General features: G+C 40.2%; 1 protein-coding gene across 3 annotated transcripts in view; it reads right to left on the bottom strand.

Moving 5' to 3' along the window:
* Nucleotides 1–5856: 5856 nt before the first annotated feature.
* SLC66A2 (solute carrier family 66 member 2) overlaps nucleotides 5857–22967 on the bottom strand; it is a 94646-nt gene continuing 77535 nt past the window's right edge. For 2 of the 3 annotated variants that reach the window (XM_056521367.1, XM_056521368.1), the window contains exon 6: nucleotides 5858–7828. In XM_056521367.1, coding sequence (XP_056377342.1) covers nucleotides 7621–7828 — 208 coding nt within the window. In that variant the 3' untranslated portion in view covers nucleotides 5858–7620. Of the gene's footprint in view, nucleotides 7829–22967 lie in introns of all 3 variants that reach the window. The other variant, XM_056521369.1, reaches the window with a different exon arrangement.

Here is a 22967-nt window from a genome sequence, read left to right as displayed (position 1 = left end):
AAGACTAGATTCTGCTCAGCAGATCACCATCAGTCTGATTGACTTTATAAATGAAAGTGTTATCTTCCCATGCAGACACTTGGCACTTGTTCTAACATAGTATCTGACATGCTCATTAAGAAAAAGAAAAATCCACACACCCTGACAAATGTCCTCATTTTGTGGCATTTTGGACAAGAAAAAGAACATATTCTGCACACATATAACAGCCCTGACTTGATTCAACAGTAATATCTCAGAAAGTATGAGAGATGGGGAGGAGAGATCTATATATTGTTATACTTCATGGATCATGACTAGTTTCTCAACACCACTTAAAATGTCTAAAAATGCACAATTCCTAACACCAATAAAGTCATAGGTATTTTAAGCCCTACTTGCCATTGATTTATGTTAAAGGGGTACTCTGCCCTTAGACATCTTATCACTTATCCAAAAGGATAGGGGCTAAGATTTCTGATGTGCAGCACCCAGCATTTGTTTAGAATACTGGGTGTGGGCGGCAGGGTCGTGGCATGAATTGAGGGCCGTGGCATGGGGTGACGTCACAGCGGGTGTGGCCGTGACGTCACAACCCCCGCAGCCCGCTCCAAGCGTTCAGAACAAAATAAATATTCTAAAACGCTGGGGCAGAGGAGTACCCCTTTAATTCACAGACTGAATGGCAGAAATGGAAGCAATAAAATATAAAATGAGGTACATATTATACATTTTGTAACTACAATATAACTCTTTGCTGAAGATATTATTGTGTCCTATTTCCAGCAGCAAAAAAACATGTAGCCATGTGAAAGCGGCATAAGCAGTCTACAAAATCCTTCAATTCCCTGAAATCATACTTCACTAATGTGAGCTTCTCACCAGTACCTACAACAAAGGAGAATATTACATTATTATTTTAAGTGTCCTTGTCAGTTGACAAAAAATGTTGACATGTGACAGACATGTCAAAAAGTTTGATCAGTCTTTAGAACAAATGGGGAGAAGCTCATGGGTGTGCCTATCTCCTGCAATAAGTTGAATCGAATGGCAAGCTTAGAAGTAAAGAGAACAGCCGTACACTTCTCCCACCAATATCCAACAATCAATTGGGGGGGGGGGGGGGTGGAGTAATAGTGTGTTAGATATAAGTCTATGACCTAATTGCATTTACATTCATACATAAGATTGGGGCATGCCACATAACAAGAGTGGGCAAGTTGCTTTTTATTATGCATGCTTTTTTTTTTTTTTTTTTTACTGTACATGCACTAGTAAGTGTCATTTTTAAGACTATGTTTATGTCTGCAACTGAGGCTCCATTCAGACACCTTGGCAGTTCCCTATAATATGTTAAAGCCGTTTATGGCGCAGATGGGAACAGAGTCTTATAAAATACACTGCTCAAAAAAATACACACAAAAAAAAAAAACACTAAGATAACACATCCTAGATCTGAATGAATTAACTAATCGTATGAAATACTTTCATTTTTACATAGTGGAATGTGCTGACAACAAAATCACACAAAAATTATCAATGGAAAAACACATTTATCAACCCATGGAGGTCTGGATATGGAGTCACACTCACTATCAAAGTGGAAAACCACACTACAAGCTGATCCAACTTTAATGTATTGTCCTTATAAAAGTCAAAATGAGGCTCAGTAGTGTGTGTGGCCACCACATGCTCGTATGACACACCTGGGCATACTCCTGATGGTCTCCTGAAGGATGTCCTCCCAGACCTAGACTAAAGCATTAGACAACTCCTGGACCGTCTGTGGTGCAAGATGGCATTGGTGGGTGGAGCAAGACATGATGTCCTAGATGTGCTCAATTTGATTCAGGTCTGGGGAACGGGCGGGCCAGTCCATAGCATCAATGCCTTCCTCTTGCAGAAACTGCTGACACACTCCAGCCACATGAGGTCTAGCAATGTCTTGCATTAGGAGGAACCCAGGGCCAACCGCACCAGCATATGGTCTCACAAGAGGTCTGAGGATCTCATCTCGGTAGCTAATGGCAGTCAGGCTACCTCCGGCAAGCACATGGAGGGCTGTGCGGCTCCCCAAAGAAATGCCACACCACACCATTACAGATCCACCACCAAACCGGTCATGCTGGAGGATGTTGCAGGATGCAGAACATTCTCCACAGCATCTCCAGACTCTGTCACATGTGCTCAGTGTGAACCTGCTTTCATCTGAAGAGAACAGGGCACCAGTGGCGAATTTGCCAATCTTGGTGTTCTCTGGCAAATGCCAAACATCCTGCATGGTGTTGGACTGTAAGTAAAACCCCCACCTGTGGACGTGACAGACACAGCAAACCTTCTTGCCACAGCTCGCATTGATGTGCCATCCTGGATGAGCTGCACTACCTGAGCCACTAGAGTGGAAGCACCGTCAGCATTCTAAAGTGACCAAAACATCAGCCAGGAGGCATAGGAACTGAGAAGTGGTCTGTGGTCACCACCTGCAGAACCACTCCTTTATTTGGGGAGTCTAGCTAACTGCCTATAGTTGGCCACAAGCTTTTCATCATCAAAGGCAGTAAAATGACTTACATGTTAACATGTTTTTTTTTTAACATAGGAGGCTTATGGTAAATGGATATCTTATACAGGGTGGGCCATTTATATGGATACACCTTAATAAAATGGGAATGGTTGGTGATATTAACTTCCTGTTTGTGGCACATTAATATATGTGAGGGGGAAACTTTTCAAGATGGGTGGTGACCACGGCGGCCATTTTGAAGTTGGCCATTTTGAATCCAACTTTTGCTTTTTCAATAGGAAGAGGGTCATGTGACACATCAAACTTATTGGGAATTTCACAAGAAAAACAATGATGTCCTTGGTTTTAACGTAACTTTATTCTTTCATGAGTTATTTACAAGTTTCTGACCACTTATAAAATGTGTTCAATGTGCTGCCCATTGTGTTGGCTTGTCAATGCAACCCTCTTCTCCCACTCTTCACACACTGATAGCAACACCGCAGGAGAAATGCTAGCACAGGCTTCCAGTATCCGTAGTTTAAGGTGCTGTACATCTCGTATCTTCACAGCTTAGACAATTGCCTTCAGATGACCCCAAAGATAAAAGTCTAAGGGGTCAGATCGGGAGACCTTGGGGGCCATTCAACTGGCCCACGATGACCAATCCCCTTTCCAGGAAACTGTTCATCTAGGAATGCTCAGACCTGACACCCATAATGTGGTGGTGCACCATCTTGCTGGAAAAACTCAGGGAACGTGCAAGCTTCAGTGCATAAAGAGGGAAACACATCATCATGTAGCAATTTCTCATATCCTGTGGCCTTGAGATTTCCATTGATGAAGAATGGCCCCACTATCTTTTTACCCCATATACCACACCATACCATCAATTTTTGTGTTTCAACAGTCTTGGAGGGATCTATCCAATGTGGGTTAAAGTCAGACCAATAGCGGTGGTTTTGTTTGTTAACTTCACCATTCACATAAAAGTTTACCTCATCACTGAACAAAATCTTCCGCGTAAACTGAGGGTCCTGTTCCAATTTTTGTTTTGCCCATGAAACTACGGATACTGGAAGCCTGTGCTAGCATTTCTCCTGTGGTGTTGCTATCAGTGTGTGAAGAGTGGGAGAAGAGGGTTGCATTGACAATCCAACACAATGGGCAGCACATTGAACACATTTTATAAGTGGTCAGAAAATTGTAAATAACTCATGAAAGAATAATGTTACGTTAAAACCAAGCATCATTGTTTTTCTTGTGAAATTCCCAATAGGTTTGATGTGTCACATGACCCTCTTCCTATTGAAAAGACAAAAGTTGGATTCAAAATGGCCGACTTCAAAATGGACGCCAGGGTCACCACCCATCTTGAAAAGTTTCTCCCCTCACATATACTAATGTGCCACAAACAGGAAGTTAATATCACCAACCATTCCCATTATATTAAGGTGTATCCATATAAATGGCCCACCCTGTAGATGTCAAGGTCACACCATATACCATGGGATATGTTAGATTCAGAGACAAGTTAAGGAAGGATTTATGTGTATATCTCCAAAGTAATCTAGTACACAGACAGAGATGCATAGTTTTTAAATAAAAACCCATTTTTAGCTGTTTGGGACCTTTATGTTAGGCTTCTTTCACACTGCCGTTGGGACACAGCAGTGTGACGGCCATCAGTGGAGACTTGGAGAAAGAATCCTGCAGATGCCCTCTTTCTCCCGCTACAAAATAAATGCACCTGATGGACCCCATTATAGTAAATGGGATCCATCGGGGCCCGTTATTGCCGTTGTGCCCAGTCCTGATAACGACCATTGAAGGCTGGGGGGAAAAAAAAAGAGCCTACGTTTACGTTCGGGGCACAACGGCAGTGTGAAAGTAACCTTAGATAATATATAATGTAATAGCTCATATAAAAGTTAAATCTGACCTGTTCTGGAAACTAGCAACTACAGATAATATGTGCAAACTGCAGTGATGGATGCACTACAACTGTACACATACATTGCTAGAGCCATTGGTATAAGCCATTATACAACCACTAGGTATATTAAGGACCATATGTTCCTCCACATGATACCTTATGTAAGGCCAGCATACTATGTGGACAGATGCAGATCAGCTAATAAATTGATCAGAGAATATGTCTGACACTTTGTTTATGGGTCTGGTGTTTCCATGACGGGAACGCTACCCCACCACCCCTTACATGGCACAATGGTTAATTAGATGACAAGGTAATAGAACTACTGGAACTATGATTGGCAACTAAACCATAGTACTGGCATATGCTTCTCAAATTGAAATGATTATTTAGAAAAGCTTTTTTTTCCCTTTTTAGAAAGAGAAGGGAAATGTACCATGGATAAAGTATTCTAAAAATCCTGCAAACTGCTGTCAGCTAGACAGGCCTATTATAAAGATATCACCCCAGTAAAAATAATTTAACACATAATTATAGACTCACTTATAAAAAAAATTGCTTAATACTGATGGCGGAATTAAAATAATTTAACATGTCCAGGGAGCAAACGGTTGAAGCTTATTAAAGCAAATGGGTTTTAATATCTAAAGCAATGTTTTATAGAATTTAAAATGAGCTTTTCTTATTTCACAAACAATGTTGGTTGACACAGACAATGTGTTGATTATAGCAACTTGAACATTCCACTTGGAATAAAGTTAGAGGAGTAGTATGTTCTAGCGTTACATCATATTGAAATGATATGGCATAATGCTACGGTTATTGGGGTCTGACTTTTGCAACCCATTAGTGATCACGAGAACATATGGAACAAAGATTATTTGGCTCCCTTGTTGTATAGGGGTGCACTAGTCCATGTCAACACTAGTCCATGCAAGTAATTGGAAAGTGGTGTAGTTCCCTGCAAACTTAGGTTGAGCTCTGACCACCTATTGTGAATGGTGGATCCTGTCTTATCTATACAGTGGCGTCACTTTTTATTGTAAACCTATTTATATCGGATTAATTATTTGTGTTTATTGTATTGGATTTACTTCAGCGTGCTTACCCCTTGAAATCAGAAATTTATCCTTTATCCTGTCGATAGGGGATACATTTTATTTCCCTTGAGTATTTCTTTAATATAACAACGAGATTTAAACAATAAGTCCTTTTCTGATGACACATTTCCTCTATTTTCTCAATTAGACGCCATAATGGATCCCAAATTGAATGTTCTCTTTACCTTGGTATGTGCTTTATTCTGTTGTGGGTACGTACGAAAGAAGGGCTTGTTTTGACAATAGAAACCTAGAGCAAGATGGGAGACCTACAGAAAGACTACAGTATGCTTCGTATCTTAATAATGTACAGGCACCCACTTTAATATACTAAATTGGCATAATGTACAGTGAAATATAGTAGATTCCTACATTTTTATTGCTAATTTATCACAAAAATGACACCTGTTCCCATAAAACTGATATTTTAATCAAGTCATCAGGTTTGTACAGATTGATACAAATTTTTACACCATTTTAAAGAATAAAATATGTGATGCATAAGGTATGTAATATAAAAGCATAAATCTTAGGCTATGCGGACACAGCTGTAAGGTCTGTTCGTTTAGGAATCTATTCTTCTCAACAACAGAACTGCATAGCTATAAGTCACTACATTACGCAACTGTCATAATCATGGTTCTGGTAATAACAGACACCAGAGCCCTTGTAGCCATACCAGTCTGCTTTCATAAATATATATATCTAAATATATTTTAACAGTGTCCCATTAAAATAATACATTTGATGAAGAAAAAACCCACAAAGAAAAAAAAGAAAAAACTCAAGTAGAAATTGAGTACCGTTAAAAAAAAAAAAAAATGAATTATAGACATTCTTTGTGGTCTGGCAAGGCATTGTAACAATGGTTATACTGAATATTAAGAGTAGAATGTAACTTATGCATACAAGTAAAAACCATCACGTGGGTACAGTAACATTCATGTGAAGGCCTTGACCATAGACAATGGTAAACATGCCACCCATAACTGGAATGCTGTTACAGTGTGGTGACTCACTTGAAGACCGCCTAAGCACATGTAAAACTGCTATATAAATTTGGAAAGCTCTATTTTTAAATGTGTTTCCTTAATATTTGTACAATGATGGTCCAAATTCAATGCAAATACATCCAAGCACTTATAACTTATTCCCACATTTTAACATTATAGCATGCAGTGCAAGAAATACTACCTTATTGAGTTGTACTGAAACAAGTGGCGTACTGGTGATCTGATATTTATACAGAGTATTAGCTCAATCGCTGTAAAATACATTGCATAGCACAGTGTTCCAGGCTACCTGGACAGGAAGCGCAAATGTTTGGCATAGGGTTACATAGACAACAGCATTTGTAGTTGTTTGCCAATTCGTCCCATGAGCAAGGCTATAAAGCATTTATTTCAAACAGATTTTGATGTATTTTTCAACAACACAGATATGATTGGTAGGTTATTTCTTCAATCTGACAAACAGGGGCGTACATAGAGAACAAAGAGTCCTACAGAGTGGACCCTTTCAAGTGTTGGCTCATATAATTCATCACTTGCCCCCATATTAAGTTAAGAGTGTCCAATGTTTGTCCACTCACCCGACTATTCGTCCTTTGTAGGATAGGGAACTGATGGAAGATTTCCAGAGTCTGGTTTCCTCTCCCCTGCCCTGTGGATCCCTTTAGCAGAAGCACTGACTACCTCAATGTTTTAGATGCCCATGAATGCAAAACACAATGTTGTTAAAAGGATTGGCAAAGTCTGCCTGCTGGCCTAGCCTAACACTGCTAATACATAATTCTGACACAGATATCCTATTATAGGTCTATAGACTCTGCATTCAAAAGTATACTCATGCATACATGGGAGCACATATTTCAGATTTCAAACCAGTGTTTGGTGATAAATTCATTTAGACTTGAGGACAACAACTTTACAAAAGCATGAAAGCCGACAGTAACAGCATTGTGCAAAATCTTTGGAAACAAAAACACTGAAAAGGTTTAAACGCTGGTTAAAGAGCTTCCAAGATACAAACATGTGCAATGTTGGTGCAAAAGCAGTTCTAGAATTGGGAAGCACATGATCAGACAGTACATGTTTTCTTCATCACAGAGCTTTGGCACTGGTAGCATGTGTGGTGTGTGACACTGGCTTCTGAGGGTATACGCTGTATATGTACACTTGCAACAAAATGGCAACGTCCACAAGAACCTGCAGGAGGCCACAGATAGTGAACTGGAAGGGAGCTTGGTTGAGAATAAAGTAAGCAGTCTTAAAGGTATCTCCACTCGTCCACATCAGTACCATTTTGATGCTGAAAGAAAACAGAAAGATCAGTAAAATGAGCTTCAAATCATTAACAAATATTCTGCAAATGAAAACAATGTTGATATTTAAATAAAATCCAACCCAAAATACAAGAAAACATCTGGCGTCTTATTTTAAGCCGTCTACTTACCGTTATATATTAAGGAACTATTGTAAAGGTTTGGGATAGACAGGAGATACAATAAAGAAGAAAAATAAAGGCTGCAAGTGCATGATCAGTGAAAGATGTCTGTAAGAGAAGACCAGAAGAATGGGAGAAAGGAGTGATGGGACAGTAAACCGAAGAGAATGAAAAAACATCTGAGAAATATGGTAGAAACACTGAGAAGACAACTGGAGCATCTTTATTGCTTCCAGAAACATACAGCATTTGAGTGTACAGCGCTGCGAAATCACTGAATTAGTATTATAAAGGATGCATAAAAGGTGGTGACAATGTCAAGCGCTCAGGAACCTAGCTAGACTGGGCAAACTCATCCCAATAGAAAATAAATCGAACTGAAATTTTACAATTACATTTTCCAACCTGTATTTCTGCTTTCACCCCTACTTACAATGTAAAATAGGGCTCTACTATTCTGGTTAACAATAGACAAAATTGGAATAAGAACTATGAACACAAAACAAAAACAGAATGCCTAAAAACCTCACAAAACATTAAAAAAAGGAGAAGCCATTTTGGCCTGGAACAATTCAACTAGACATTGTTTTAGACTTATTGAAATGTTGGTTGGACAAACAAAACAAGTAGAAAGAAGAATATCAGTAAAAGGGAGGAATATTATAAATGCTTTGCATAGAGTAAATGTTTTCTGGTTACTACAGACACTACAAACCCTTGTAGACCAGTGTCTCACAGTGTGTCTCCAGCTGTTGCAAAAGTAAATACCCAGCATGCCCGGACAGCTATGGCTCTGAACAAGCTTTGACAGCTTTCGGTTGTCCTGGCATGCTGTTTTTTTTTTTTCAAACAGCTGGAGGCACCGTGGTTGAAAAACACTGCTGTAGACAAAAAATACTACAGTACAAATGAATGGGACAAAGCTGCTATTACTTGTACAGTTCCTACTAATAGTAAAGTGATGGTAAGTATAAAAACGGCAGAAGAAAACACTGAAGAGGCTCTGATGCTTGGTGAAGTACCACAGACCGCTTAAAGGGGTAGTCCAGTGCTGAAAAACGTATTGCCTACCCTAAGGATATGGGATCAGTTTCAGATCGCGGGGGGGGGGGGGGGGGTCCGACCGCTGGGGCCCCCCCGCGATTTCCTGTACGGGGCCCCTGCTCTCTGCTCAGATAGCGGGTGTCGACCACCGCACGAAGCGGCGGCTGAAACGCTCCCTCAATACATCGCTATGGCAGAGCCAGAGATTGCCAAAGGCAGCGCTCCAGCTCTGCCATAGCGTTGTATTGAGTGGTCAACACGCCCCCTTCCCTCGGGCTGCCGGGGCCCCGTACAGGAGATCGCGGGGGGCCCCAGTGGTCAGACCTCCCGCGATCTGAAACTTATCCCATATCCTTAGGATAGGTGATAAGTTTTTCAGCACTGGATATCTCCTTTAACCCCTTAAGGACTCAGCCCATTTTGGCCTTAAAGGACTCAGACAATTTAATTTTTACGTTTTCATTTTTTCCTCCTCGCCTTCTAAAAATCATAACTCTTTTATATTTTCATCCACAGACTAGTATGAGGGCTTGTTTTTTGCGCGACCAGTTGTCCTTTGTAATGACATTACTCATTATATCATAAAATGTATGGCGCAACCAAAAAAACACTTTTTGTGGGGAAATTAAAACGAAAAACGCAATTTTGCTAATTTTGGAAGGTTTTGTTTTCACGCCGTACAATTTATGGTAAAAATGACGTGTGTTCTTTATTCTGAGGGTCAATACGATTAAAATGATACCCATTATTACATACTTTTATATTATTGTTGCGCTTAAAAAAAATCACAAACTTTTTAACCAAATTAGTACGTTTATAATCCCTTTATTTTGATGACCTCTAACTTTTATTTTTCCGTATAAGCGGCGGTATGGGGGCTCATTTTTTGTGCCATCATCTGTACTTTTTTTTGATACCACATTTGCATATAAAAAACTTTTAATACATTTTTTATAATTTTTTTTTTTATAAAATGTATTAAAAAAGTAGGAATTTTGGACTTTTTTATTTTTTTTCCGTCCACGCCGTTCACCGCACGGGATCATTAACATTTTATTTTAATAGTTCGGACATTTACGCACGCGGCGATACCAAATATGTCTATAAAAAAAGTTTTTTTACGCTTTTTGGGGGTAAAATAGGAAAAAACGGACGTTTTACTTTTTTATTGGGGGAGGGGATTTTTCACTTTTTTTTTACTTTTACTTTTACATTTTTTTACACTTGAATAGTCCCCATAGGGGACTATTCATAGCAATACCATGATTGCTAATACTGATCTGTTCTATGTATAGGACATAGAACAGATCAGTATTATCGGTCATCTCCTGCTCTGGTCTGCTCGATCACAGACCAGAGCAGGAGACGCCGGGAGCCGCACGGAGGAAGAAGAGGGGACCTCTGTGCGGCGTTATGAATGATCGGATCCCCGCAGCAGCGCTGCGGGCGATCCGATCGTTCATTTAAATCGCGAACAGCCGCAGATGCCGGGATCTGTATTGATCCCGGCACCTGAGGGGTTAATGGCGGACGCCCGCGAGATCGCGGGCGTCGGCCATTGCCGGCGGGTCCCTGGCTGCGATTAGCAGCCGGGATCAGCCGCGCATGACACAGGCATCGCTCCGATGCCCACGGTTATGCTTAGGACGTAAATGTACGTCCTGGTGCGTTAAGTACCACCTCACCAGGACGTACATTTACGTCCTGCGTCCTTAAGGGGTTAAGCAGCTGAATGGTATGGTGTGCTGGGTCTGTGCCAATCTAATATTAATGGCCTATCCTGAGGATATTAGGGTTGCACAACATATGAAATAAAGGCAAGATTCTGGCAAGCCATTTAGTGAGACTCCCACTGAGCTAAAAATAGGGCTGCCTGATTCCTGTAAGGGAAAATTCAAGGCACTAACCAATATTTCCATTTTTCTTCTGATTTATTTTCTTTAGTCACTATATAAAATGACAAACTCTGTGCATAAGACAAAAGGAATGTAGAAGTAGAGCTTTCATTTCTATTTTGATTGAGATGTTACTGACATTTTAATTTTAAGCCTCCCATATATCACTACTTCTTAACCACAGCATTACAGTTCCCTCCTCACAATCCCTATAAAAGAATAAAGACTAAATGACAGCTAGGCACATAAGTCATTTCTCGGCACAAAGCTGTTTGGTCTGCCATGTTTTTTCCCCCCATTTTTGTATATGAGCTTTTTTTATGCTGACAAGAGTAATGGTGTTGGAATGTCCTATTTTAATACAGCCCACTGTTATCTTTTACAGAATCAATCACTCTGGGTATTAGAAAGAGCTTTATGGGATCCATAAAGGAGATATAGTATAGTAATACAGCATAGTGTGTCAGCAGCACAGCGCCTTTAGACCTAATGCTACATAGGAGTATTAAAGCTGGGAAAATATGGTGTTATCAATGGAGGAACACAAGAAAAACATGTTACAGGGGGAAAACAATGCCATGAACATTCAGTCACATAAAAGATCTGCAAAATGTGCCCAGTCCCTCCAACATATGCCATCCAGTGTTTATGCAGATTGTAACCTGGTCACTGGGGGCAGATTTACCAACACCGTCTAAATCTTAAAGACTCTGGCACCACTTTTGGCACATGCGGTTGCACTGTATCACCACCTCCTCACAGGAAGCCATGTCACCTTATCTCGCATGGTTAAAAAATGCCTAGAAAGTGTATAAAAAGGCAAAATAAATGTAGCACAAGTCACGTAAGCCAGTATTTTGGGCATTTGCTATAGTAAATTTTTTATGTGGATTAAAGAAGCCCATGGATTTGGAATAACCCTTTCCTTTAGTCAAAAGTCAACCCTGCTCAGCACTTGGGAATGTTTACAATCATAGATCATGAATTGAATGCTAACTGTACATGCACAGTGTGCTCCATTCCATCCTCAGGCACATTTCATGAGGGGTTGGATGGGAATAGCATGCCAAGATGGGATAACCCCATTTAACTTTATATTATGAAGTTTCTGAGTTGTCTGGTTCTAGTGCATATGACATCATAGAGGCGATGACCAGCAATTTCAGTGCCAAGCCAACTTGGGAAGATAGAATGGCATATGAACAGGCATAGTTATGGAGTTATACGCTGTCATTGGAGATGGTTGTGTTTATCCACTAGTGGATTTGTCCATTGCATTGTATGACTTAGTCAAAACAACAGTTTTCATAGTTTTGCAAGGCATTATGGTCTTCACAATGAAAGTAGTCTTAAAGGACAACTGCAGCGGAAAACACTTATCCCCTATCCACAGGATAGGGGATAAGTGTTTGATCGCGGGTGGTCCAACTGCTGGGACCCCCCGCAATCTCCTAAACGGGGCCCCGGTATTAGCGCTCAGTGTGAGGGCTAATGCACATGGCGTTGACCTGCCCCCTCCCCGCCCCCATACAGTTCTACGGGAGAGGCGGGGAGGCATGAACGCTGCCGCAGAGTTACATGGAGGAGGCGTGTCGGCTGGAGTGTCATTGGTCCCAGTGTTTTCCGCTGCAGATGTCCTTTAAATCAAAAATAATTCCTTTATGTGCCCTGAAGCTAAAAGTCTGGTAGAATATAAATTCATTAAAGTCATGTATAAGGTCATAACTAAAATACATCAGAATAAATAAATAAAAATACTGGATTAAAAAGGTTTCACACAGGACACATAAAAAGTTCATTTAAAAAAAACAAAAACACTTGTTATGTGATTTTAAGATACACAAAGTTTTTGAACAGCATGAAATACCTTACTGTGTGCTTTTTGAGCTTTATGGTTAGTGGTCTCAGTGGTCAGTTTCCATAGTGAAAATGTCTTAAGATTTCATGTTAAGTTTTCATTCTGAACATAATAAGCAGAGGAATAAAATGAATGTGATGCCCCCAGAAGTGATTTAATACTCCCTTCTAAGCCATAAGTACATTTTAGCAACGTTGTATTTTAATTGTGTTGCTTTCTTTTCAATGATAAATGATCCTTGGTGCTTACAGCCATATGCTGAAGTACAAGCATAGGTACAAATAAACTTACTTTCAGCAGAAGAATATAAACCAACTGGTAAAAATGCTCTTATTTTTCATTTAGACTTTTAAGTTAAATGAAAGGGTCATGAGAAAATGCAAGTCTGAACATGAAAAATATAGCAATAAAATATGATCTTCTCAAGTATCCAACCAGGATTTATTATAATAGCAGCTTTGAGTTCTAGATGTTCTACCTTAAAAATACATTTTAAATTAAATGTTTTATCAGTTATGTAACCATTGAAATTCTCATTTACCGAATTTAAGGGGATTCTTATTTTCTTCATCACAAGCAATCGACATGACCGTAAATTGCCAATAAAGCTTTAGACCAAGCATGAAGAGACGCAACTGCATGTTTCCAAGGCAATCAAATTACACCAAGCAAATTTTGGGCATGGGTCCTATTCAAAAAACAGACCATGCATATTTTTATATATGGTTGTGTAGAACTGGGTTCTGCAATTGCTAGCATTAAAACAATTGATTAAAGGGGTACTCCGATGGAAAACAGATTTGTATCAGACTTCTACTTAAAAATCTTAATCCTTCCAGTACTTATCAGCTGTTGTATGTGCTAGAGAAAGTTGTGTAATTCTTACCCGTATGACCAAAGTGCTCTCTGCTGACACCTCTGTCCATGTCAGGAACTGTCCAGAGCAGGAGAGGATTGCAATGGGGATTTGCTCCTACTCTGGACAGTTCCTGACACAAACAGAGGTGTCAGCAGAGAGCACTGTGGTCAGACTGGAAAGAACTACACAAATTCCTCTGGAGCATACAGCAGCTGATAAGTACTGGAAAGATTAAGATTTTTAAACAGAAGTAATATACAAATCTGTGTAACTTTCTGGTGCCAGTTGATTTGATAACATGTTATCCACCGGAGTACCCCTTTAACTATGGCTATGTTCACATGCCTCGGAGGCTTAGGTGTAGATCTTGTTCAAATAGCTGGACAAAACACAGAAAGCACTATTTTTGTCTGGTAATGTCCATTCGATGGACACAGTGCCACAAACGTGACAGACCCCATTAAAGTCAGTGGGGTCAAGTCTGGCTCCTTTGAAGTCTGCCATGCAGTTTATCCACCTGCTCCATTGTTTCCCCATTCTTATACTCCAAAAAAAGCTGATTGCCTTTTATCTGTGAGCAGGTAGAAATGATTGTGTAGCGTACATAGTGCTGACTATTCCTAAATGAAGAGAAACTTGTTCAATTTAACTACTCAGAGAAGATATATAATGTTCTAATTCACTTATTCAGCAATATTCCAAATGGGCCCTTACGTGAAACAAGTCACATCTACTTCAAAACACATTACCCAGGACATTAAAGTGGTATTCCAGGCAAAAACCTTTTTTTTTTATATTAACTGGCTCCGGAAAGTTAAACAGATTTGTAAATTACTTCTATTAAAAAATCTTAATCCCTCCAATAGTTATTAGCTTCTGAAGTTTTCTGTCTAACTGCTCAATGATGATGTCACGTCCCGGGAGCTATGCATGATGGGAAAATATCCCCATAGGAGCTGCACAGCTCCCGGGACGTGAGTCATCAGAAAGCAGACAGAAAACAGCAAGTTATCTGTTTAACTTTCCGGAGCCAGTTGATATATAAAAAAAAGTTTTGGCCTGGAATACCCCTTTAAAAAAAAAGTAGCAACATACAGATGATTCCCATTTATGAATTAGCAACACAACAATTATAGGGGAGATTTATTAAGCTGTCCTTATAGTTAGTTTTTCATTTTTGTTGCCCATAGTGACCAAGCAAAGCTCAGCTTTTATTTTAACAGAGCAATATGAGAAGTGAAATCTGAGCAACAAAGAAAATCTTAGTATAAGGACAGCTTAATAAATCTCCCCCTATATTTAGTTGCTAAAAGATAAATGGGAGTCTTCTCCTGTATATTGCTCCTTTTCATATCCCTTTATTACATAGACTTGTTTTCCACATGTAATTAGAACATTATATGCAGACTGAAACATTATCTTGTCTTCACAGTTATAGAAAAATAATAATAATAAAGCAAAAGTAGTAAAACACAATATTACACAGGCATTGATTTTTAATGTTACCAGGAATAAAGAAAGAATGGTGAGCCTATACCGTAAGGCATCAAGAATCCAAATGTATCCAAACACAGACAGTGCACACGGGGTAGAAAAAAGGTTTATAGCCTTGTCACGTATGATGAAGTGACAGAAATGGTAATGGATTTAAAGACCACATAGCAAGTACTGCTGACTAGCAAACAAGACTAAGGTCTTTCGGGTACCTGTATAACCAAAGCTATCTGACAGTGGCTTACTTTTGTCTATTAAAAAAGTTTATATTTGGCTAAATTAACTGCATATTCACAAACAAGACCACAAGACCGGGGGAAATTGTAAATGCTGGCTAAAAGGTCATTCGACTGACAGCTAGCCAATGCTCAGAGTTAGCAAAAGGGGTATTCCATCTCATAACGTGATAGCATAAAACTAAGATCTAGTATTACTTTATGATAGTTGTGGGTCCAACCTCTAGGACCCTCACTGATCAGTCTTTCCTGCATAGTGGCACCCCAGTCATCTGCTTTCAGGGATGTGGAAATCCTATCGCCCGACACCCGGGACATGTAGTTCCGGGCAGGTGAATTTTTCATACATTTAGCCCTGTATCGGGCAAGCAGGGCCGGACCAACTTTATTTTTATAACGCCGTTGTGAGGTGCAGACTGATGGGAGGAGCGGGCGCAGACTTGCATGGGACGCAAGTCTGCACCTCACACCGGCGCTCAGGGTGTATGGAGCATGCTCATTACTTGAGCCCGCTCCATACCCGGCGGCCCCCGGCTGATTCAGGCCGCTGCTAATAGCCCGGCATGCGGCCGGCTATTAACCCTTTAGATCACCGATGTCAAAGTCAACAGCGGAATCTAAAGGTTTCTTATAACCATCCCTGGTGGTCTAGTGGGGTGGATCGATCCCCTCCCCCTGCAGCGCGATCGCAGGGGGGGGGGGGCTGCGATCCCCTGTGGAGGTAGCCAGAGGCCTTACCTCTGTATTAATGGTTGCCCCCATAGATCTGCATTTAATTGAGCCTGCCTTGAGCAGGCTCAACCAAATGAACTCAGATCAATGGAGATTAATAGAACTGCACTGATCTGTATGCATTGAATCTAATGATTCCTCCTAATAAAAAAAAGTGTATAAAAAAAAAAAAAAGTTTAATAAAAGTTTTTAAAAAACACCCATTAACCCCTTCCATATTAAGTTGCTATCACCTCCCCCTTTTCCATGTAAAAATTATGTTAACATAATAAAAATAAAACATTTGGTATTGGCGCATGCGTAATTGTCCGAATTATTATAAAATAACATTTTATATTCTGTACGGTCAATGGCGTTAATGTAAAAAAAAAAAATCTAAGAATTGAGTTTTTTTTATGTTTATAACATCATATCCCAGAAAAAATGAAGTGAAAAGTGTTCAAAAAATCCGATCAATACTAAAAATGGTACCGATACATGCAGCATATTGCGGGCCAAAAATTTAGTCCTTATACAGCCCGGTATACGGAAAAGTTAAAATGTTATAGGGGGTCAGGAATTATTTTTTTAAAGAAGGAAACAAATATTTGGTTTTGGTATAATCAGGCCGACCTAAAGTATTAAAATAATGTGTAAGTTTGACCACAAGGTGAATGGCGGAAAAAAAGAAAACCCCCAAATTTACGTACTATTTTGTTTAAAATTATTTTGTCTACCAGGACAAGTGGATTTTCATGAGGGACAATTGTTCTCCGTTTTAGTCCCTTGGAAAAGTAGTTTTTTTTTAAATTTCCACACCCCTGGCTTTACAGCAAAGTCCCATTCAAATTAGGCTGGCTGTATTTCTCTGAACAGGTGAGCAGCCAGGAGCATTGCTGTGCAGTAAAAGTATAAAAAGGGGGGGGGGGTCACATTTCTAAAGGTGGCCATACACTTTCAAACGTTTGTTTGGCTGACACGGCTGAATGTTCATCTGTTGTCTAGGAAGAGAGGAGGGGTAAGCTGCTGCCTTGGCAGCAGCTTATCCCTCAAAGAACATTAGGGTCGGGAAGTTCAAATTCAACATGCTCAACCCTTCACATTACAGATGATGTCAGGGAGAGTTGGGGGCTTCCGCACACTTAAGACAGATAGCCGAATCAGCTAATGTTAGAAGGTTACTTAAAATGTGAAATTGTCTGCATAAAAACATAAAAATGTATCTGTCAGACATATAGTATATTTTCCCAAGTTTTTTTTTATTCATTTACAAAAAACAAAGGGTTTACTACAATTTTCCATCAGACAAGAACAGGTAAATGTGTTGGATATGTCTATATGTATACAATTTTATATGATTTTCTAAGTATAAAATGTAGGGAAACTTTTCTATTATCCAATCAAAAAGGACCAAGCTGTAGATAATAAAAACCAGATACTCTGAAATGATAAAAACTGGTAAAAACAAAACCCCATTCAAAGCTATCCATGCTTCTCGGAAAAGTCTGTTTCATAAAACCACCACTACCGAACTTGCAGAGGTGAAAAACATTGTAGATATAAATGTAAACAGCAGGTGCACTTTAAATACTCACTATAAAGCTGACAAAAACCTTCGATCACAGGCCAATGAATAGAAAAAAATGTTACAACATCATGACTGATAAGAAAGATTGAAAGAAGAAAGCTATGAATACTGCAAAGAACATCCTGGAGATTTTCAGACCCTGATCATAATTAAAAATCAAGGTTACAGTACTCCTTTATTCTGATGTTTTCATGCTTTATACGGTTACATGCATACATACAAGCAAAGCAATCCATTCACCGAGCAGACGGTATAAACACAGTAATACAGAAAGGACAGTAAGAAAAAAATATGGTTATAACCGAGGATAAATCTGAACCTTGTACTGAACATATTGTTAGGAAGCCATTCAACTTCCCTGAGTGAATCCTGATTTGCGGCCTGCATTAAATGTCATAATGACATAGAATGACAAAACATGGTTGTATGAAATATATTAATACTTGAAATTCAACAGCTGTGTTACTGACTGGTTCAGATATTAAATGGTGGGCTCCTTCACATGCACAATGCTATAAAGGGGTACTCTGCTGGAAAAAACATTTTCTTTAAAGGGAACCAATCATCAGATTTTACCCTATATAATGCTTGGTAAAGCGTTATATAGGGTAAAATTGTTGTCCTCACCATCCCCGAGGGATGCTCCTGCCCCCAGGGATGGTGAAGATATGAAGTTATAAACTAGTCACCGCCACCTCCGTAAGTAGTCCCCTGGGCGGGGAGCTCTTCTCACCTACTCCCGTTCTTCGGCCGGCAGCGACGTCCCCTCCGCTTGATTGATGGGCCGCGTCATTGTTCCGCTCACTGAACAGACTAAGCAGAGCGATGACGCTGCACATCAATCAAGCGGAGGGGGCGTCGCTGCCGGCCGAAGAACGGGAGTAGATGAGAAGAGCTCCCCGCCCAGGGGACTACTTACGGCGGCGGCGGTGACTAGTTTATAACTTCATATCTTCACCATCCCTGGGGGCAGGAGCGTCCCCCGGGAATAGTGAAAATAAAGATTTTATCCTATATAACGCTTTGCCAAGCGTTATATAGGGTAAAATCTGATGATTGGTTCCCTTTAAATCAACTGCTGCCAGAGAGTTAAACAGATTTGTAAATTACTTCTATTTAAAAATCTTAATCCTTCCAGTACTTATCAGCTGCTATTTGCTCCACAAGAAATTCTTTTCTTTTTGAATTTCCTTTCTGTCTGACCACAGTGCTCTCTGCTGACATCTTTGTAAATTTTAGGAACTGTCTAGAGCAGGAGAAAATCCCCATAGTAGCCTCTCCTACTCTGGACAGTTCCTGAAATGCACAGCAGAGCGCACGGTGTCAGACAGAGGTGTCAGCAGAGCGCACGGTGGTCAGACAGAAAGGAAATCCAAAAAGAACTTCCTGTCGAGCAAACAGCAGCTGATAAGTAGTCGATGGATTAAGATTTTTAAATACAAGTAATTTACAAATCTGTTTAACTTTCTGGCACAGGTTGATTAAAAAAAAAACTGTTTAACTGTTTCTACTACAGTCTAGTCCGTATATAAAGTGGATTTAGTAAAATATCAGGAAAACCACCATACCCAGAGCAAGGGGCTTTTAAGAAACAGAAAAGTCACTGACCTCAACAAGATGCCACAAACCAAAATACTCTGTATAAGTTGTCATTTGATAAATTACTACAAACTTTAAATGGAGTTTACTTACTATTATTTTTTTTTTTTTAACAGATCAATTTTTATTAAAAAGGTTTTTAACACACAATACACACCCAGCAAATCTAATGGCAGCACTACATAGAGGATGTGGTAAAACATGCAAGTTGCATGACCGAGACAGACTTATTTAAAAGGGGAACTCTGGTACTTAAAGGGGTACTCTGGTGGAAATTATCATTTAATTTTTTTTAAATCAACTGGTGCCAGAAAGTTAAACAGATTTGTAAATTACTTCTATTAAAAAAAAATCTTAATCCTTCCAGTACTTATTAGCTGCTGAATACTACAGAGGAAATTCTTTTCTTTTTGGAACACAGAGCTCTCTGCTGAATTGCGAGCACAGTGCTCTCTGCTGACATCTCTGTCCATTTTAAGAACTGTCCAGAGTAGGAGAAAATCCCCATAGCAAATATACGCTGCTCTGGACAGTTCCTGAAATGGACAGAGATGTCAGCAGAAAGCACTGTGTTCTAAAAAGAAAATAATTTCCTCTGTAGTTTTCAGCAGCTAATAAGTACAGGAAGGATTAAGATTTTTTAATAGAAGTAATTTACAAATCTGTTTAACTTTCTACTCCGCCCCTAGACATCTTATCCCCTATACACCAAAATAAAAAACAAATAGGATACCAAGCCTATAAACACCCGCAGGTGTAGTGCTGAAATAAATATGTGGCCATCACGCCCACTCCCATAGACTTGTATTGAGGGGGGTGGGCCGTGACGTCACGATACCCTGGCCCCTGTATTACCCATCATCATGTACGGTGTGAAGTTCACTCCGTGTAGCAAATGACAGGGGGAGCTGCAGGAGTGATCGCGAAGTTCCCAGCAGCGGGACCCCCACGATCAGACATCTTATCCCCTATCCTTTGGATAGGGGATGTCTAGGGGCAGAGTACCCCTTTAACTTCTTATCACCAAACCACACCCCCATCCCCTAACGTTTTAACACGGGGTTCCGACAGCTGGGACCCCCGCAATCTCCTGCCTGACGCTGCGGCTCTCCTTATGCACGGAGTGGTGTAGACACGTCACCTTAATGCATCTCTATGGGATATCAGGAGATACACGAGTACAGTGCATGGCGCTGGTGTTCTGAAAACAAATCTTCAGAACAGTGTTTCCCAACTAGGGTGCCTCCAGCTGTGGCCAAACAAACTCCCACCATGCGTGGAAACCCTGGTTGGGAAACACTACTTCAGACTATCTGGGCGTCGTGTAGGAGATTGCTGGGGCTCCCAGTGGTCTGACCCCCGTGATCAGATACTTATCCCCCTATCCTGTGGATGTCCTGACCACCACCACTGCAAGTGCCCTGGAGGTGGACCAAACAGTGTGTAAAAAGCAGAAGCTGCCTGCAGTGAGTGTTTCCTCCTCTCAGCTCTGAGTGACAGCTCTATCCAAGCAGGAAACCATTGGAGATGTCACTAGGAGCTGAGACGAAAACAGGTCAAAAAGTATAAAAACCAAACAAAAAAAAAACACACAAATGGTAATCTACCCAGACTCCAGTATCTTATAAAAGGACCAGGACGGAATCATAAGCACTAACTAATGTATACACAGAAACAAGGTATTGACACAGTATTAAAAAAAATTCAAAACATTTTAATACTCAAAAAACTATAAGGCTTTGTTCACACATGTATTTTGAGGCTCAACGGCTTTTAAGGAAAATTTAACAAGCAAAATTCATTTTTAATTGTCAGGTATTTTTTCTATAATTTGGACCATTTTCCATCCATTGTTTTTATAATAAGGTTAATCATCTAATCCTTGGGGGTCTACAGCAATAAAGCAAAAACAGTATTATTGGAACATAAAATGTGCCAAAATAAGTTAATTGCAGCTGTTCTAATTAGGACTGTAAAATTTAACAACATGTGAACTGACAAATTTTTCATCTGAATTCAATGGTGAAAAAAAGTGGCTGTAATTTAAGGTGTCACACAAACATTTCACAACTCAAAAGTTTCAAAAACTAGTGGTGTACAGACCCATAAATGCAAATGTAAGTGTACCCAATTTCTTTAGAGGGACCAAAGCTCTCGCATAAAATAACTGGAAACTAATAAATTACGATAAAAAGGTCTTACCGGTGCCAGATAATGTTATGACTTGACAGTTTCTAAGACTTCTAATTCCCATACTTAAAATGAATGGAAACGGATGGTTGTGGTCAGTAGAAATAAAAGGGTTACAGGAAATACATTAGGGGAAAAGGTTTCCTGAATCCAAGAACATTTTATTCCCATAATTATCCTTTCTGAGAATTCATTCAGAACCACACCTTCAAGCCTCGGCTTACTTTTAATGTCCATTATCACTTTTACAAATAATTACTTTATCTTTACATTTTAACATTGCATAGACATCACCATCTGTATTTGGGTGCACTTTCACAAGGCATTACAGGCCATGGGGGTGCTGCTACATGTTCTAGCAGGCATTAACAGGGGTTGTGCAGGCATACTCGCCTAAGTGACCCGACATAGGGCATGGAGAGATATTTCTGCACACTGGGCAGGACATGGTATGGTGCTGCCACTAACCAGCAATTGATGGCCTATCCTGAGGATAGAACATCAAAACAGACTGGTTAAAACTAAACCTGTGAAATCATAGTTGGTGAAAGGATGGATTGGATGGTTGCCTTGGCCTTGCTGATCTTGCTTTCTTTACATTCAAATTTAAGACAATTCACCACAAAAGCGTGGCAAACCATGCTTTTGGGTCCAACCGAAACTTGTATATATATTTGGAGAATTACTTAAAAAAAAGTCTCTAGCTGTCTACATTGGGACCATTAAAGTCCATATGGCTCATGCCTCTCCATGTACACATATCGGCAGCAGATTTTGAGATTCTGCCAAAATATGTGTGGAATGGAAGGCCAAATCGTGATGGCCTTATTCTTAAAGGGGTATTCCGGGTTTAAACATCTTATCCCCTATCCAAAGGATAGGGGATAAGATGTATGATCGCAGGGGTCCCGCCTCTGGGGACCCCTGCAATCTCGGTTCAGCCCCCTGCATTCTGTGGCGGGTGCTGCTTCAGAGACGGCGATGTGACGTCACAGTCACGCCCCTTTGTGACGTCAGGCCATGCCCCCTTCATTCATGTCTATGGAAGGGGGTGTGACGGACATCACGCCCCCTCCCACAGACATGAATGGAGGAGGCGTGACGTCACATTCCAGTCTATGAAGCAGCACCCGCCACAGAATGCCGGGGGCTGCACCGAGATTGTGGAGGTCCCCAGCGGCGGGACCCCTGCAATCATACATCTTATCCCCTATCCTTTGGATAGGGGATAAGATGTTTAAATTCGGAATACCCCTTTAACTGATTTAAATCCCAGCTCTTTCTATGCTTCTAAATACGCAATGTCACAATGATTTTTACACAAAATGTCTGCTTAGCATGTCTTGCTTTATGCGTTCACATCATGTGCTTACAGTAACTACACACTGAGTGGAGGCAGAAGTCTCATTCTGTGCTTGACTTGGGCAAACACCTTTATCTCATAGAATGTAGTGTCAGCTGCAACAAACGTGACATAATGGGGAAGATTTATCAAAAACTGTCTAGAGGAAAAGTCACTGAGTTGCCCAT

Source organism: Hyla sarda, chromosome 5 (genome assembly GCF_029499605.1).
Source record: "Hyla sarda isolate aHylSar1 chromosome 5, aHylSar1.hap1, whole genome shotgun sequence".
Classification (NCBI taxonomy): domain Eukaryota; kingdom Metazoa; phylum Chordata; class Amphibia; order Anura; family Hylidae; genus Hyla; species Hyla sarda.
Note: the sequence above shows the minus strand (reverse complement) of the source record. Positions and strands in the feature narration are given on the sequence as shown.